Raw genomic sequence first — 15,919 nt, 5'->3', positions numbered from 1 at the left:
GTTGTAGAGTAGCATGTGTGCTGTGATCCAAGCATATCGATAGCGACTGGAAGAGCTCAAGAATAATGGCCATTTGACACAGCATTGGTAGACGCTACGGGCTGCTTGAATAGGATCGCAGAGTAGGTTGAGATGATTAGTAATGATAATAATAGCATTTGAGGACTTCGAGTGAATAATAAAGATTCCCAAGTTGTGCTGAAACGAGACGAGGCCGGAACAAGGTTGGGCCGTTTGTTAGTTGATTCGACCTCGGGTGTCATTTCCTCCTAAAACACGCGAGCGCTACATATAGCACAAACCTGACCTTACCTAGTACTGAGAGGAAGCGAGGCCTGTCGTGTGAGGGATACAGAAGCAGACCTGAACAGGTCAGTCCTCCTTGCCGCCTTCGGTGAGGTCACGGAATTCTTAGGGCGGCCCTGGAAAGAGCTTCTGGATTTTCAGGACAGCTGGAAAAAGTCGAGTTGTTTATTAAGCATTCAATCATTGGTCTGTCATACCCATATGTACATGCGTTAGAAGAGTGTATCAAAAATCGTGATTCAGCGCCCAAAAAGCTGCCCGTGACAGTTCTGACGCGACCGGCGCTCAGATGTCATGACGGAATACCAAGAATTGCAAGTCGAGTATGCTTCATGGCCGGCTCACCCTCCTCATAATGTAAGCGATCACACTCCCAGGTGATGTTGTTGTAGGCGTTCATGACGCAGCCAACGGTATTGAAGATGAAGAACAGCAGGAAAACGAGCCAATATGCTGTGTCGTCATAGTTCCTTCGTTGCACATATGCTTGGATGAAGGTGGGCAGGCATATTATCGCATTGATCTAGGGCCAGCATTAGCGAGTGCCACTGCCGGGCCGCCAAAAGTTCATCGACGCACAATCATCAGTCTCTGTAATCTCACAGACAAGTAGAGATACTGCTTCCGGTCCTTCAGGTTTGCTTCGTCTCTCGTCCAGCTTGCTCGCTGCACCATGAGCACGGCGGTCTGAAGCCAGGCAGTCGCCCATAACACGAGCCAGACGGTGGCGGTGGCGGTGAATGCGTGGGAAGTCGTCCTGTCGTAAGAACCTATCACTGCCGCAGCGATTGCAAAGCAGCACGAGGGGATAGCAAAGCCGTAGAAGAGGATGGCTTCCTGTTTTCTGCCCAGTCCCCAATGCCGGATGGGTTCGAAGTAGGCGTGTGCCGCGTGCTGCTCTGCGGTCTCTCCAGGCGCGGGCCCGTGGCCGTGGGCGTCGTAGTGCATATCTGCATCTTCGACGGTGGCCATTCTGAAGCGGAGCTCAACAAGGTTCTCCTGCGAGTCCCGGGGGCCTGGTTCGTCGCGTGCTTCAGGAATGCGGGCCAGGTTGGGTGTGAGACACGGGGGTGGGGTATGGGAGCGAGCGTCGTGGTGGTGGTGGTGGTGGTGGTGGTGGCGGTGGTATGGGGGGGGCTGGGAAATGCGAAGTGTGCCAGAGCGCCGGGGAATGCTGAGCTGACCATGTGTTGCTGCTGATCGAGCACCTGCAGCATTGAAGTCGCGCCTTGCCGGATGCTGCCGTGACCACTCGGTTCCCGGCAGCTTCTGGCGGCGATCCCTGCATATGCCAAACGAGAGCTTGTTGTTGGATGAGGTGAGGCACTGCACTCTGCGACAGCATGTTTGACGCGATATCAGCATGTGAAAGTCAGCATGTGAATGTTTGAGGTGCCGCCATGGGCCAGACGTCCTCTCAAATCGATCAAGTGCCGCGAACGCAGCCTGACGCACAACTCGCACGCTCGCCCTCGCCCGCTGCAAGTGTCCACACAAGCGCGAGCCGCGCACTGGCACGCGATTTGGAAGAATCGGTATATGCATCTGCCAAGAAACCCACCACGAAGATTAGCGCGACCAGCGACATCGCGAAGGGAGATGCGACTGCGACTGTGACTGCGAGACCGAAACGCAGAACACGCGCTGCCGAGTTACGCGACGACGTCAAACTCGACGACATCAAGAACGCCACGGACACAGCAGACCCAGTAGCTGAGAAAGAGCGTGCGCGGCCGCGGAAGAAGCGCAAGACTGCTCAGGAGACCGAAGCAGAGCCTGAAGTAGCGCCTAAGATGGCATGTGTACAGCTTCCCAAAAGCCCTGCCAAGGCGAAGCAACTTGATGTCCCAGTCATGCATTCTAAATCTGACGCTCCTGCTAAGAAACGAGGCCGGCCGGCCAAGGATCTTAACAGGTCAGACGAGAGACCCGAAGATAATCAGGAGAAGCCTGTCCATGAGCCAATTATAGTGGAATTGACGAAAGCGAAGGTGAAAAAGCGGAAGAGAGTTACAGAACCTGAGCAGGCAACAGCTGGCGCAGATGCGGTGGAGAATGCGGAAGTATCTCTCCATGCTGAGGCTGGCTCATCAAAGCCTTCCCGCAGAAGGAAAATAAATGATGTTGAGGAAGAGCATGAACCGCCTGAGCAATTAGGCGGAAGCACACAAGCGAGTGCGAATCCGCCTGACGCAGTGGTCGACCACACCTTGTTGGAGAGCAAGGTTGCGGAACGAACACTGACTAACGAGGACATGGAGCTAGAACGCAGTGATGGCGAGATTGACCAGGAGGACCTACAGCGGCTCAAGGCAAGGAATGCGCTTCGCCTCCAGATCAAGAAGTGGGAAGAGGAGGAACTGGTCTATGCCGGCAAAGCGAAGTGGAAGAACGGCAAAGACGGTGCCAAGTACCTCAAATTGGCGCAACCTGGGCACAAGTTCAAGAGGCCGAAGCTTGACGCAGAGCAGCAAAGTCGAGCAGATCTTGAGTCCGAAGCTAGAAAACAGAGCATTTCGGTCACACGTGACGCTCTTCTCCAAGTTCTAGTTAGAGAAGATCTGATGCGAGCATTGCCGCATGCACACATCCCGACTGCCCCGGATTCAGGAAAAGAGATAACCGAAACGCGCAAGTCCCAACCCGTCGTACAACAGGCGGAAGAAGGGCCCAACGAGAATGCTACTCGTGGCACGAGTGAGCATGTGTCGGACTGGCTCGCTAGCCAGAACGAAGAGTCTCCTGTTCCTCCGGAGCAGTTGGAAATACACCAAGGATCTTCGAAGAAGCGGAAACGCAAGTCAGTGTTACGTGCAGATGATGACGAGGACTACCAGCTCGACGGTAGTTCTGTCGCGCCGGAAAGCGCCAATTCTGCGTCAACGACTACCAAAGCTGCACGCAAGGAAGCGAGAAGGCAGCGCAGGGAGTCGGAGATGAATGCAGCGCCGGAAAAAGAGTCTGATGACGGTGATGACGACGAGCCGCCGACAGCCAAGAGAAAGAGCGAGGCAAAGAAGAAGGAGAAGATGAAGAAGAAGAAGAAGAAACAGTCCAAGGACGATACAGGCTCCAATGCAGGCAGGTCAGGCAATGAGATGATCAAGGGCCCATTTTCGCAGGAAGAGAAAGATATTGCCGACGGCATCTTTGCAGAGGTGATGCGACAGGAGGGCCTATCTGAAGCTGAACTCATAGCTCAGATCAAGAATTGGCGAAACTGCGGCACTTTCAAGGCAGACATGTTTGAGGCCTTCCCGCGACGCACAAAAGACTCAATACGCAAATTCGCAGAGCGACGGTTTCATGGAATGGAGCGTGGCCCATGGACAGCCGAGCAAGATCAAGCGCTACGTGCCGCCCATACAAGTCATCCTGGTCAGTGGTCCCAGATAGGCGATCTTGTGGGACGCACTGGGGCGGATTGCAGAGATCGATGGCGATTACAGCTCCAGCACGAGAACGCTGTCACAGGGCCCTGGACTGTAGACGAGGAAGAAGAGCTTCTGGCAGCAGTCGAGGAATGCATTGATGCAATCAAGACCAGCATTACTGACACCAGCACCTCCAACAACCGCGACAGACTGGAAGCTTTGTTAAATTGGACGGTCGTCGCGCAAAAGCTTCACGGCAAACGGACGGGCAAACGATGCCACGAGAAGTACGGCAAGCTGAAGACCAGAAGGGCCAAAAATGAAGCAGCATTGATGGGCCTCGGCGCTAGCTCCACGACGCGCGTGAATCAACATACGATTTCTGGACCTAGCGAAGATAAGAAAGAAGCCGAGAAGATGAGGCTTGCACGGAACACTGTCACGAAGTCCTTCGAAATTGGTGATTACTACGACGCCTTCGTCGAGATTCACACGGCTTTCAAGGATCATGATCGGAAGTTCCACGACGAGAAGAATGTACTCTGGTCGATTGTCAGCAGCAAGAACATGCAAAGCCGATTCAGCGTCTTCTGCGCGCCATCTGCTTTACGCAGAGCTGCATTTGAGGATGCAATGGAACAGTGGGTAGCAAAGGAACCAAAGCTGAAGCGGAAGCTTGAGAAGGCAAGGACCATTCCCGCTAAGGCACTGGTTCTCGCTGCGTGGCTTGAGAAGACGTATGGTAACAAGTTGAAGAATCTAACTCGCAAATACCGGCCTGAGCTTATTGGCGCATCCAAGGAGGAGTTGGACAAGGTCAAGAAGGACAGAAGGGTCAAGTATGGCTCGCGAAAGCTCAATACAGCTGACAATAATGTCTCCAAGGACATGATTTCGGATTCAGACGAAAACGAAAGTCCAGCACCGGACGTAGAGATAGCCGACACAGCATTGATTCCTTCTGAAAATGATGCTGCAGACGAGAACGAGCATAAAGCCACACAAGTCGTTCCCGAAATTCAAGAGGAGGTTCTGAAAAATGGAAACGATGCCGCTGCCGATGCACCTTCAGGTCCGAGGGAGCATCAAAAGAACGCGGCTGCAGACGAACAGCGTATGTCGGATTTGGACCATCACGATAATGTACCTCTCCTCAATGCAGACGACTTTGATGCCCGGCTGGAGAAACTTTGGGCGTTTTCGGACGATGAGGACAACGAAGATAGTGACGATGACGATGATGTTGATGTAGACGAAGATGCTGGATGGGATGAAGAGGCACAGGACGAAAAGGTTGTGGTAAAGAACGAGCCCGGCTCGGACGGCGACTCAGCTGATTCTGCAGGTGATGATGAGGATTATGAATGAGCCTTTGCATATGACGTTACAATCAACGTGTTGGCTAGCTCACTGGGCGCCCGACAACATGACTATTTAGCCGTACGTAGAAGATCTGGGAGAGTCGAATGACTTCAGCAATCCCAGCAGAAGCTCAGCGGACCAGAGAACAGAATCAACTCGATCCTGTTTCACCTTCACATGACATTTCCACAACATCCAGACAGAATGCTGGCAGAAGCTCGCGGCCCCATAAGAATCTGGTGGTTGCATAATTTCCAGTCACCCAGTGCTCCGGCACACCACCGCCATGGAGCCTCATCTGCTTGCTCCTCTGGACCACAGCATCAGCAGCTATTCAAAAGACCTTCGGCGGCTGCTCCGAAGAAAGAATCACGGTCTCAACCCCAAATCTCTGTGGGAGCCCAAACCTGTGCTACTTTCAATACGATTGCTTGGTGGCTTGTGGCCCAGCCGGATTTGCAGTGACGGCTTCGAATTTTGTTATGATGGCAAGTATGGAGGTCATGTTATTACCGGGGGCGTTGAGGTGAGATGAGAGAGAATTGGTGGATAGCTGGGTCGAATGATGCTGATTGATGTTTGATCAGATGATTTGTAGGAGGACCAAGGCTGCGGCGATTATGATGAGGAGGGGCGACAGGCGTTGTGATGCTGTCAATTCGTTGGATATCCCTCTCCAAGGCGTGCCTTTCTCTATGCCAGCTCGAACGCATTTCTCTTCCCTTTCTTCTGATGTTGCGTTCCTGATTGAGAAACTCCGGAACCCGGTCGGCGTTAAATATTGCTTCAGATGCATCAGGAAATCCGCAATTCCAGATGTATGGTGTAGAGCTCTCATTTGCACAATTTTGGACATCATACATCTGTAGTACTGACACGCCAACACCTTTCTTAAAGTCTTTATCATCTGCCGGGCTGCCTTGGTGGAACGATATCAGAGAGTAATTGGCACGTGAATTGTAGGTACCTCTTTCTGACAGGGTGGCATTGAGACTGCTCCCGGAGGTTTTGGCTGCTGCTATATCTGCGGGTATGTCGTCGAGGTTGAAGCATGCGAAGTCGCTGGGTGCTGGGTCGAATCTGATTAAGAGACTGGAGCTTGATCCATAGCCAGTTTCCGGCGCGAGTTCAGGGTCATCGATTTCGAGAGTCAAGCCGGTTGGGTTGGGGTAGTCGATGACTTGATCGGTTCTAGGAGCAAGTCAGTTGCATGTATATGTTAAAGTGCGGCCGATGCCTGACATTATCTGTGCGAAGCAGATGTTCCGACAGAAATAGATGCTTGACAGCGTGAGGTAGAGGCGAAACATGGTGAGTTGTATATGCGAAAGTGTTCTGCCCACTCTCCAACGGTTAGAGAGCTCCATCGCCAAGGGAACAAAGCGCCGTGACATCAGAACATTCTTCAGCTCTTGGCGCATATGTGTACATATGTGACACAAGGAGCATGAAGCTGATACAGGCAGAGATCTCGATTACAAGGTATGCTATAAACACGGACCAGGAAGATATGGAACTTCTTGAGGGTCAGTATAGGTACTATGTGATTGACAAAGCAGTCTCACCAGCTTCTCGTCGGTGGGAGCGTCGAGGGCAAGGCGTCCAAGCCTCAGATACAGATTGGATGAGTCCACATGCCGAAGCCCATGATATGGCGATCAGCAACTCGATAGCTGTCAGCGCTTTGTTCAGGGCTTTAGTACTTGGAAGTTTGGATCCGATCCCATCCAGATTCCTTGCCTGGAGAACATCTTCGGCCGATTTGAAACACTGCTCCAATCGCAGGATGATTATCAAAGTCCATGTATCTCTGAAGCTCATATCATCCCAAGAATCAAGACCAGTCTTCATACTCCTCATACTCCTCATTGGCAACTTCCCTGTATTTCTCGAGCACCTTTTCAATACCACTCCACGCCATAGCTCTCACCATGTCAAACGCGACGGCAAAGTCCTCGCAGAATCCTTCACCATGGTCTTTGTGTGGACAAAGATATGGCGGAGTTTCGTTTTCATGGTAAGCCTTCAACCACTTCAGAGCCCGATCCCATCCATGGTGGTCTCGAGTGACGAATGCCGTATTCCACATCACCTAGACGGTCAGGCTTGTTTGATACTGGCCGTAGTTACTCCAGAAGCCTTCGGGCTGCTTGAAGAACATCTTTGCAGGTCTGACATCGTATGCTCCGGTTTCGATTCTGAAGTTGTTTCGACAGTAGTACATGGATCTAGTTTCTTCGCGAATCTGGCGGCAGGTGCGAAGCAAGCCTGGCTGAGCGATATTGTTGCGGTGGATCGTAATGGAATGCTCTTCGACGAGCCCGTGTTCGTAGATCCGTTTTCGTAGCTCTGCGGCGAGTTCGAGTAAGCGGCAGCGCTTGTTCATCTTCGAGCTTGGCGATGGTGGCATACTGTACATAGGTCATCAGCGGTCTACTCAAAACGTAGTCAGCGAGGCTTGCTTGCCTGGAATTGTAGTCGCGCAGTAATACACGCGTTCTTGGAAAAGAGATGGGTGCAGTGAGGTCAACGTTTAAGCGAGATTAAAAGGACCTCGAACGGAAAATGTTGCGGAAAGCGCATTTCTTGGCATTCATGTGCAAATTGTGAACGAAAGTACTAAAGCCCAAAGCTGATGGTGTTATCAGTCCAACCTATTTCGAGGCGTTCGCAGAATCCAATGACCATGACCCATCACCCGTAATCCATGTCTCATCACGCGAAGTCCATCATCAACTCAAGCTCTGATGATCGCTCACTTGCTGATTGCCACCTTTGCACCCTCATCTTGGGCCCTACTTGCCTCCTTCTTGGTACTATCCTTCTCGATATCCCACATTGGAACTACCACCACGTTCACCAAGACCAGAGCAAGTAAAACCTTGATCGCACGACATCCGATGTCCATGAAGCCGTCGCCGAAAGGGCCTTGGTCTTTCAAGCGAGCCAGGCGTCGAGAGGTGCCGTGATAGCGGATTTGCATACTGGCGCCAGGTGGTGCAGGTCGTATGACTGGACCGACTCGAGAAGTGGGTGGAGGCGACAGTAGGGCTGGTCGGCTCACTGGTGGTCGAGTTGGGCGAAAGGAGGTCGTGGCAAATGCTGTGAAGTTGTTAGAATCAGATAGATCGTACCTGATATCAGCGACGTACCTCGCTTGGTTGCGTTGTGGCGAAGCATGATGGCGACTGTGAACTTGATACTGGTATTTAGTTTGAGTTTTGTCGATATAGCTTCCTTCGGCGTTTGATATTCTGTAGCGCTGTGAGTTGTCGCTGTTGTCTCGTGTCGATGAAATGTGGAACTCGCAGATCAGTGTCGCGCTTTTGATGCAAGTCAAGCAAACGGTGCAGCTTTGAAGCTTCACTAGCGTGGAAAACTAATCCTTGCTCGAATGTGAAGTGAGTGAAGTGGTGAATGATCTTTGATTCAAGCTTCACAACCGCGAATCACTTCTTTCATCATCAAACCCTGCGAGCGACCAGAAGTCCCCTCCCTATCATGATGCCAGTAATTCTAACGTCTATGCCCAAGTTCTAATATGTCTATCGTCTATGCCGTGTCGATTCCCATGACGCCATCGCTAAACCCATCGATTCGCAGAAGCTGTGGAATACTCTTCATCGCTCGGATTGAAACTCAATTCTTCTTCCAGCTCCACTCCATCTGCTCCTTGGTGACAGCATCGTAAGCGACGAAAGCTCCAGCTCCGGTAGCAACAGCCTTGACTGCAAGCTTGGTAGTAACTGGTGATTTCGTAGCCGTTGGCATTGCCTGGGTGGTGATGGTGCGGCGAGCGGCAGTGAATGCTAGAGATATGTCAGTGATTGCGATGAGTCGTTCCGCCCATCGAAAACATACCTTGCTTAGCGAAAGGCATTTTGTTGGCAGTAGCTGATTGGTGTGTTGATTTGATGGCGTATTGTCGTAGTCGACTTGGTTGGAAGTCGTTTGGAATTTTCGTGTTATCGAGGTCGAGATTGCAAGCGAAGGACGCGATGCGAGAGGTGTTGGTTTTTTATGTGATGAGAATGTAAAATGAAGTGTCGCACAACACTTTTTCGTTTTATCGCGGTGGCCCATGCATTGACTCAAACGGCAGGCAACGGGAAGGGCTGAGTCGGGCCGGCAGCCGAATTTAGAAGCGAGCGGTGGGATTGATGAAATCTCTTACCTCAACAGGACCCAACGACCCAACGACCCAACACTCACTGATAAGGAGAAACGGTAGAAACGACTGCCTGGGTCAGCCATATCTATCCCCAGACTGCTAACCTATGTGCACTTCTTGGCTTGCGACCGTTTCTTAGCGCACAGAGCTCGCCATCCTAGCGTGCTTCTCTCCATATGCGCGCTGTAAGCAGTGCACACGGTCACCTTCCTTCCTTACGCCTATTGACCCGCCCATACAATGCAACTCCTCGCTAATAGCATGCAATGAACGACCAGCATGCTCGCTCCCCTTGCTGATTCATCCAGAAGATTCTGCTTTGCTACGTATGGAGACGTACCTCCTCTGCTAGGACGCCATGATATCCTCGTCTCCATCGTCATCAATCGTGTTGTTGGACGCGTTTGGCGCATCCCACGTGAGATCCATCACGTCTGCTAGGTCGCCGTCTGCTCCTGCGCTATGCTTCTGGCGCTTCTGATGCTCGACGTACTCTTTCGTCAGCTGCAGTCGGCGGTCTGCATCGCGAATGAAGGTCACGAGATTCTGTATTCGCTCGGTTTGTGCTGCGAGGTCGATGTCGGTCGGTGCGGTCGATGTCGTATCGTGGAAGCGGAGGATCGCGTCGGTGCCGGAACCAGAGACACTGGCATTGAGGAAGCCGCCTCCAATCATTTCTTGAAGTTGCTGAAATGTTTCTCCCGGCTGCGCCTGGAGTAGTGATGCCACTCTGGTCACAGGAAGCGCGGCATAAGTCTTCTGCAAGTCGATGACGCGGTAGCGTTGAAGGGCGGTTACCACTTCGTTCACAAAGCGTAGGTTACCATCTTCCATCCAAACCTCCTGACCCGTTTGAATTTCAGCAACAAGCTTTTGACTCTCACGCTTAGAGAAGGCATCCGTCACAGCTTCGTATGGTCTAGAGCAGGCCTTCACATTCTTAAGAGTGGTCTGATCGAGGGTCTTCGGCTGTGGGTATTGCCTGCCTTCCGCGAGCAGGCCCAGTAGCAGCCATCTCTTGTAGGCTTCTACTTGCAGAGCGCTGGTGGCGTGCTGTTGTGATGGCGCCAGGAGGATGTACTCGAGGAAGAGACGCGCTCTGCTGTAGTTGCGCACAGCAATGTAGACTTGCGCACCAAGCAGGTAGTACTGCAGCACATCTGATGAATCGAGCTTCTCTGCGAATCCGCTCTTCTCCGTTATGAATGCGTTACTCAGCTCATGCTCTTCGCTGGGAGGCTCTTCAGGCACAATCTTCCAATGCTTCTGCGGATATGCGTAGATGTCGCGGTCGAGTATCGGTATGGCCTGACTGGGTACACCAAGCTTCAAACACAGTTCAAGGAAGGCGAGGTGATTGTTTGTGAAGGTACCTGCCGTTGGGTCGAGGCGAAGGATGGCGGTCGAGATGGAGCTCACGTCATCGGCCGGATGTTTGCCCAGGTAGTCGATGGTCCAGTCCAGCAACACGCGCCACTCGCTGCCCACATAGCGAACCTGTATTGGATCGAAAGTTGTGAGAAAGCCGACTGCATTGAATACGAGCTGATCGATGCGCTTCTTGTCCTTGGCGTTGGCCTTGATCAGTTCGGTCAAGCTAATCATGTAGGGAATGGAATTGACGGAAGGGTCGAGGAGTTCGATGAGTTCCTTCTTCTCATATTTCTTGGTCCATTGCGCTGGCTGAACCTTTCTGAGGTCTTTCAGATAGTGATTAATTTTGGTGTCGTACTGCTTAGGGGTGAGCGGCTCCTTGGAGTCCGGCGGAAACGATAGCAGCGTTTGCACGAGCTCGGCCATACTGAGCGCGATGGGAAGTGCGGAGTGGCGTGGCGTTCATCGGTTGGTGAATACCATGCTCGGAGGTTCCAATACAACCGACGCTCTATACTGTGCGCGGTAAGCGTGAGCTGTTGGCTATCGGGTCGCAGAGATGTTGTTGCGGTGAGGCAGCCAGAGACGGCGATGATGGAGCTTGTGATGGTGGTCGGGCCGGCTTGACGGCGTAGCAGAAAGCTAAAATGTGGGGCAGCGCGCCAGCGCAAGGCACCAATTCACTTTCCAGGCAACACTGAGCTCTCGACCTCCACTTCGGTACCCTGACTTCGCTGGCGATCATTGCACAGATTGTGAATGGCCGTAGACATGTCTTTCTCAGCCTGATCCCAAGTACTTTCGAAACCAATGAGAAGAAGCCAAGATGGCTCCTACACAGCACACCAGTCGCTACCGAGATCAAGTCCTCTCGAGAGGCAAGGTTGAGTCCCTGATAGCGGAAGGCAGAAAGATCGTCATTGTAGATGGAGTGGTGCTAAAGGTTGATGCATGGCTTCCATACCATCCTGGTGGCGACAAGGCTATTCTGCATATGGTTGGAAGAGATGCCACCAATGAGGTCAAGGCATTCCACTCGCAAGAGACGCAGGCGTTCATGCAGAAATACCGCATCGGCAGAATCGAGGGTCAATGGCAGGACTTCGTTCCTCCAATCCAGGGCGGATCGTTTGGAAGAGACGACAACCAGAAGACAACTTCCGTAGAGAAGCAGAGCGAGGCGATATGCGAGGATTCATCGGAGAGCTCGCAGGAGCCTTCGCCGCTTTTCGAGCCTTCAGAGCACCGCACAGCTGGTCTTCGTAGACGGAGAGAGAGCGACGATGCGGCGAGCGAGTCCTCGGCAACGTCACTCGATACACTGGCCATTGGTGAGCCTGCGTTAGAGGCCGAGAAATCGTATCCAGGAGACCAGCGAACCCAACAGGAACTACAGCACGACTTGGAGACCTTTCCCAGTCTGGACGCGGGCACACAGTACGGCATCATCGACAAATATCAGGACTTGGACCAGCGTCTCAGAGCAAAAGGACTGTACGACTGCAATTACTGGGCCTACGCCGTCGAGGGACTCCGCTACACCGCTCTTGGCCTTTTAGCATTCTTCTTTCTCAAGATTGGCTGGTATCCCATCTCCGGCATGTTTCTTGGTATGATGTGGCATCAGCTCGTCTTCACCGTCCATGATGCAGGACATATGGGCATCACACACAACTTTCATATCGACAGCTGCATCGGCATCATTGTCGCAAACTTCATTGGCGGCCTTTCATGCTGCTGGTGGAAGCGCAACCATAATGTACACCACATCGTCACCAACAGCGCCGAACACGACCCAGACATACAGCACATGCCTTTCTTCGCCATCTCGCATCGCTTCTTCGAAAGCTTACGAAGCACATACTACGACCGGGTCATGACTTACGATCCGGTGGCGAAGGTCATGCTCCAGTACCAACACTACCTCTACTACCCGATCCTGACCTTTGGGCGTTTCAACTTGTACGTGCTCAGCTGGCAATATATCATCATGGGTCAAGGTCCTCGCAAAGGCCCAGCCTGGTGGCATCGATATCTGGAAATGGCTGGCCAGATCTTCTTCTGGTACTGGTTCGGCTACCTCACTGTCTATAAAAGCATCCCAGGCGGCTGGAACAGGTTCCTTTTCGTCATGATCAGCCATGCTGTGACCATGCCCGTACACGTACAAATCACTCTATCCCATTTCGCCATGAGCACTGCGGATCTCGGCGTGGCGGAGTCCTTCCCACAGCGCATGCTCCGAACCACAATGGATGTCGATTGTCCGGAATGGCTAGATTTCTTCCATGGAGGCCTGCAATTCCAAGCTGTACACCACCTCTTCCCACGCATGCCCAGACACAATCTGCGGAAAGCTCAGAAGTTAGTCATGGAGTTTTGCGATGATGTCAAGATTCCTTATACGATCTATGATTTTGCGGAGGGCAACGGTAAAGTCATCGGACGACTCGAAGATATTGCAAAGCAAGCGAAGATCATGTCAAAATGTCAGAAAGCCGCTTTCAAGGATGTTGTGGAAGGGCATTAGTGATTAGCTTTCAGCATAGCTATGGTGCAATATACCCATTGATGATCATTGAACATACAAGTGGTCATTTCTCATCAGTCGTGACACATTTACTGGACATCTCATTAACCTTCCCAAGCAGCCTCGATACCGGCCCAATACCTCTCTTGACCAGCGCTCCACCTCACTGGCGTTGCCTGCTTCGAAGACTTTTCGTCAACCACGAAATTCCTGCTTTCCTCGTCCTCGAGGTCTATCGTATTTCGAACAAACATTACATCCTGCCCCGGGAAAATCCACTTCCTTCTCGCCTTGCCACAGAATCCGTCCAGGCCCCGTCGCACATCTTCGCTCAAAGGTTCGGAGAGCCAGAGAATCAGTGTAGCCCAGATGTGAAGAAACGGCGCCAGGAGGACATTCAATAGAAGCGCGGGATTGGTCCAAATGCCTCTTAAACTCGGTGCAATTGTGATAGGTACAGACTCCAGGATTAATGATTTGACAGGAAGGAATTGAGATTTGCGGAGGTGATAGGCCTCGAGAAGGGTGCAGACGTTTCGTGCGGAAGAGTTGCCGAAGATGTGGATAAGTGTGTTCCGTCTTTTTAGCGTTGACGCTTTCTCGCTGAGTCCCAAGAGATTGTCTAGGACTGCATTGATTGATGAAGATTGGTTGTGGTGCAGAAGGAGGATTTCCGAAGTCGGGTAGAGGGTTGAATAGCCTTGCACATAGTATTGTATCTGCTCCGGTTGTGCATGTGGCCAGAGTCCTAGAATGACATGATCTGACAAGTGGCTCTCTGCACACTCGATCACTGGTGTCTTCAAAAGCTCAGGTCCAGTTCCATAGCCTGAGTCTGTGGAATCGAAAGAACCTCTGGACGTCGAGAAGCCCATCGCCTCGGCTGCGAGGCGCCGATAACCTGAGCGCGAGTGTACGAATTTATTGTTCGTGCCTGTGCCACGTTTCCAGGATATGTTCTGGTCAATACAAACACCATCATCGTCGTGTCACCAAAGGCGGCAGCAAACAAAGATATAAGTGTTGTGCACCCAGTCAGCCATTGTGTAGCGAGCTTGCCCGCCACTTCTGGCGATCCCAAGCCAGCGGGGCTGGCTGGACTGCGTTCGAGCAACGGCTGTGGCTGGTAGTCCTATGGCTTCTGGGCGTGGCAGCCATCGCGATTTTAGAACTGCCTTCCTTCGACGCTAGAAGAAAGCACGCGATCGAGAACAGGGCGAGCGTGGTAGACTTGGATGGAGAGCATGGTGCGTTGGGAATAATGTAGCAGCGAAACGCATGCGGAGTTGGCTCGAGGATTGCGCCTGGCGAAAAGCCACCGCATGTTCGGGGCCAGAGAGATACGTTGATGGAAGTCAGCTGGGTAGATGGCGTATCGTGCCACTTGATGCAGGCAGCCAGAAGCGAGCCTATATCAGAGGCCGCAAGCGGTGTTTGATGGAGTGGTGCAGTTAGAGAGGGAGATAAGGGTCGGGGACGCTGGGCAAAAGCAACAAGAGCTGCCAAGACACGAGGCACCATGAGGCAGCGCAGCTACTGTACCTGCCTTATTGCACGCTGGAGCGAGATTGGCGATGGCACGAGCTTTCTTGCGCGCTATTCACTAGGTAATGTACACGTATCATCCGTCCATATCAGTGAATCACGCACTGTTATGCCCACAGATATGTTCTTTGCGACTCGCCTGCTTGTCGAGGGAGCATATAACTTGATACTGAGTCCCTCTGAAAAGGCCTGGAGGGAGGGCCCTGGAAAGTGTCCATATTTGCGACTGGAGGTCGATGCCGTCCCAAGAAGCATTTGGCTCTCTCCTGACCTTGGATCAGAGTCATTGCAGCATAGAGATTGAGCCACTATGCATGGCCTGAATAGTCCCTCTTCCATATGGTGTCGAATTTCTCCTTGTCTATGGCAAAGTCGCGCATGTATTCCCATTCCATCTCATGCATCTTCTTGCCGCACAACACAAGGCTGTGCAATGGCTTCCCCAGATCCGCGCTTGCAAGCTCTTTTAGTGTGCCTGCTACGACCTGCTCACCCTCACTTCCCAATCTTGCGACACCTACGGCCAACTTTTCATTGCCGCATACATCTCCTTGCCTCTTCTCTTCGACTTCAAGCATCTGGTCCGCACACTGCGCAACTGTCATAAATCGAGGAGGTTCGTATACAATCTTCCCTCGTGCAAGAGCCTGCAAATTTGGCTCCTTGACCTTGATATCGAGCAAGACCAGCGTGTGCAGTCCAAGTCTCGCATTCTCCGCGATGCGATCGTAGAAGCTGTCTGGCCTCCAGTCGTCCGTGAAGAAGACCATTGACACTGTCTGGCCGAAGTGATACAGACTCAATCCTGTCGCACCTACAGCAGTCAAGATGCTCGCGTTGGGCAGCGTCCTGTACGGGATGGGCGGATCATTCTGTCGACAGCGGAGGGCGAAGTCTGTGTGAGTCGTCGCACTGAACGGGTCACCCACTACCAGGAATGCGATCTCTTTCTCATGTGCGCCTTCCAGAATGTCGTCTGAACGAGACTCGACCATTTCCCGGTCTGCAATTATGATTGGGCGGCCATAGTAAGCTTCCTACTGCAGGTAAGAACATCAGCAGGTTGTCGAGAGGGAAACGACGATCAGCGCACCAGAACGTCCTTGTCGACCAGCAGAACAGCTGTGTAGGCTTCGAGGTACACGCGCTCGGCTGTCCGCACAATCTCGAGCCCTTTGACTGAGATATCTCGCTCGTCAGCCAGGCCCAGGCCGATGATGTACAGCATGTTGGCGCGAGTAGTTAAGACGCGCAAAT

At 52.3% G+C, this 15,919-nt stretch overlaps 7 protein-coding genes across 7 annotated transcripts; 2 read left to right on the top strand and 5 right to left on the bottom strand.

Annotated features, from left to right (window-relative positions):
• Positions 1-136: 136 nt before the first annotated feature.
• MYCFIDRAFT_176822 (uncharacterized protein) lies at positions 137-1,594 on the bottom strand (the record flags this gene model as incomplete). The annotated part of the gene is made up of 9 exons (XM_007930515.1): positions 137-251; positions 279-285; positions 320-378; positions 405-575; positions 606-759; positions 788-829; positions 856-1,082; positions 1,109-1,480; positions 1,515-1,594. The coding sequence occupies 9 exons, from the start codon at positions 1,592-1,594 to the stop codon at positions 137-139; spliced, it is 1,227 nt and encodes a 408-aa protein (XP_007928706.1).
• Positions 1,595-1,619: 25 nt separating this feature from the next.
• MYCFIDRAFT_176821 (uncharacterized protein) lies at positions 1,620-5,507 on the top strand (the record flags this gene model as incomplete). The annotated part of the gene is made up of 5 exons (XM_007930514.1): positions 1,620-1,624; positions 1,649-1,671; positions 1,699-5,025; positions 5,050-5,120; positions 5,157-5,507. The coding sequence occupies 5 exons, from the start codon at positions 1,620-1,622 to the stop codon at positions 5,505-5,507; spliced, it is 3,777 nt and encodes a 1,258-aa protein (XP_007928705.1).
• A 44-nt stretch (positions 5,508-5,551) lies between these two features.
• On the bottom strand, positions 5,552-6,463 carry MYCFIDRAFT_176820 (uncharacterized protein; the record flags this gene model as incomplete). The annotated part of the gene is made up of 2 exons (XM_007930513.1): positions 5,552-6,233; positions 6,285-6,463. The coding sequence occupies 2 exons, from the start codon at positions 6,461-6,463 to the stop codon at positions 5,552-5,554; spliced, it is 861 nt and encodes a 286-aa protein (XP_007928704.1).
• Positions 6,464-6,554: 91 nt separating this feature from the next.
• Positions 6,555-7,542, bottom strand: MYCFIDRAFT_211869 (uncharacterized protein). Its single transcript, XM_007930512.1, has 2 exons — positions 7,509-7,542; positions 6,555-7,453 (listed from the first exon to the last, which is right to left on the bottom strand). Exon 2 carries the CDS (start codon positions 6,909-6,911, stop codon positions 6,582-6,584), a length of 330 nt encoding a protein of 109 aa, XP_007928703.1. The 5' UTR covers positions 6,912-7,453; positions 7,509-7,542; the 3' UTR covers positions 6,555-6,581.
• A 1,729-nt stretch (positions 7,543-9,271) lies between these two features.
• MYCFIDRAFT_155692 (COP9 CSN3 signalosome subunit 3) lies at positions 9,272-11,013 on the bottom strand (the record flags this gene model as incomplete). Its single annotated transcript, XM_007930511.1, has 1 exon — positions 9,272-11,013. The coding sequence occupies one exon, from the start codon at positions 11,011-11,013 to the stop codon at positions 9,562-9,564; it is 1,452 nt and encodes a 483-aa protein (XP_007928702.1). The 3' UTR covers positions 9,272-9,561.
• A 299-nt stretch (positions 11,014-11,312) lies between these two features.
• Positions 11,313-13,190, top strand: MYCFIDRAFT_88087 (uncharacterized protein). Its single transcript, XM_007930510.1, has one exon. It carries the CDS (start codon positions 11,414-11,416, stop codon positions 13,115-13,117), a length of 1,704 nt encoding a protein of 567 aa, XP_007928701.1. The 5' UTR covers positions 11,313-11,413; the 3' UTR covers positions 13,118-13,190.
• A 1,780-nt stretch (positions 13,191-14,970) lies between these two features.
• MYCFIDRAFT_38626 (uncharacterized protein) lies at positions 14,971-15,890 on the bottom strand (the record flags this gene model as incomplete). The annotated part of the gene is made up of 2 exons (XM_007929773.1): positions 14,971-15,699; positions 15,756-15,890. The coding sequence occupies 2 exons, from the start codon at positions 15,888-15,890 to the stop codon at positions 14,971-14,973; spliced, it is 864 nt and encodes a 287-aa protein (XP_007927964.1).
• Positions 15,891-15,919: the final 29 nt, after the last annotated feature.

Source organism: Pseudocercospora fijiensis (genome assembly GCF_000340215.1).
Source record: "Pseudocercospora fijiensis CIRAD86 unplaced genomic scaffold MYCFIscaffold_6, whole genome shotgun sequence".
Lineage (NCBI taxonomy): Eukaryota > Fungi > Ascomycota > Dothideomycetes > Mycosphaerellales > Mycosphaerellaceae > Pseudocercospora > Pseudocercospora fijiensis.
Note: the sequence above shows the minus strand (reverse complement) of the source record. Positions and strands in the feature narration are given on the sequence as shown.

Coding starts and splice junctions, on each gene's coding strand:
- MYCFIDRAFT_211869 (XM_007930512.1), bottom strand. CDS start 6,911: ATGAGGAGTATGAGGAGTATGAAGACTGGTCTTGATTCTTGGGATGAT.
- MYCFIDRAFT_88087 (XM_007930510.1), top strand. CDS start 11,414: ATGGCTCCTACACAGCACACCAGTCGCTACCGAGATCAAGTCCTCTCG.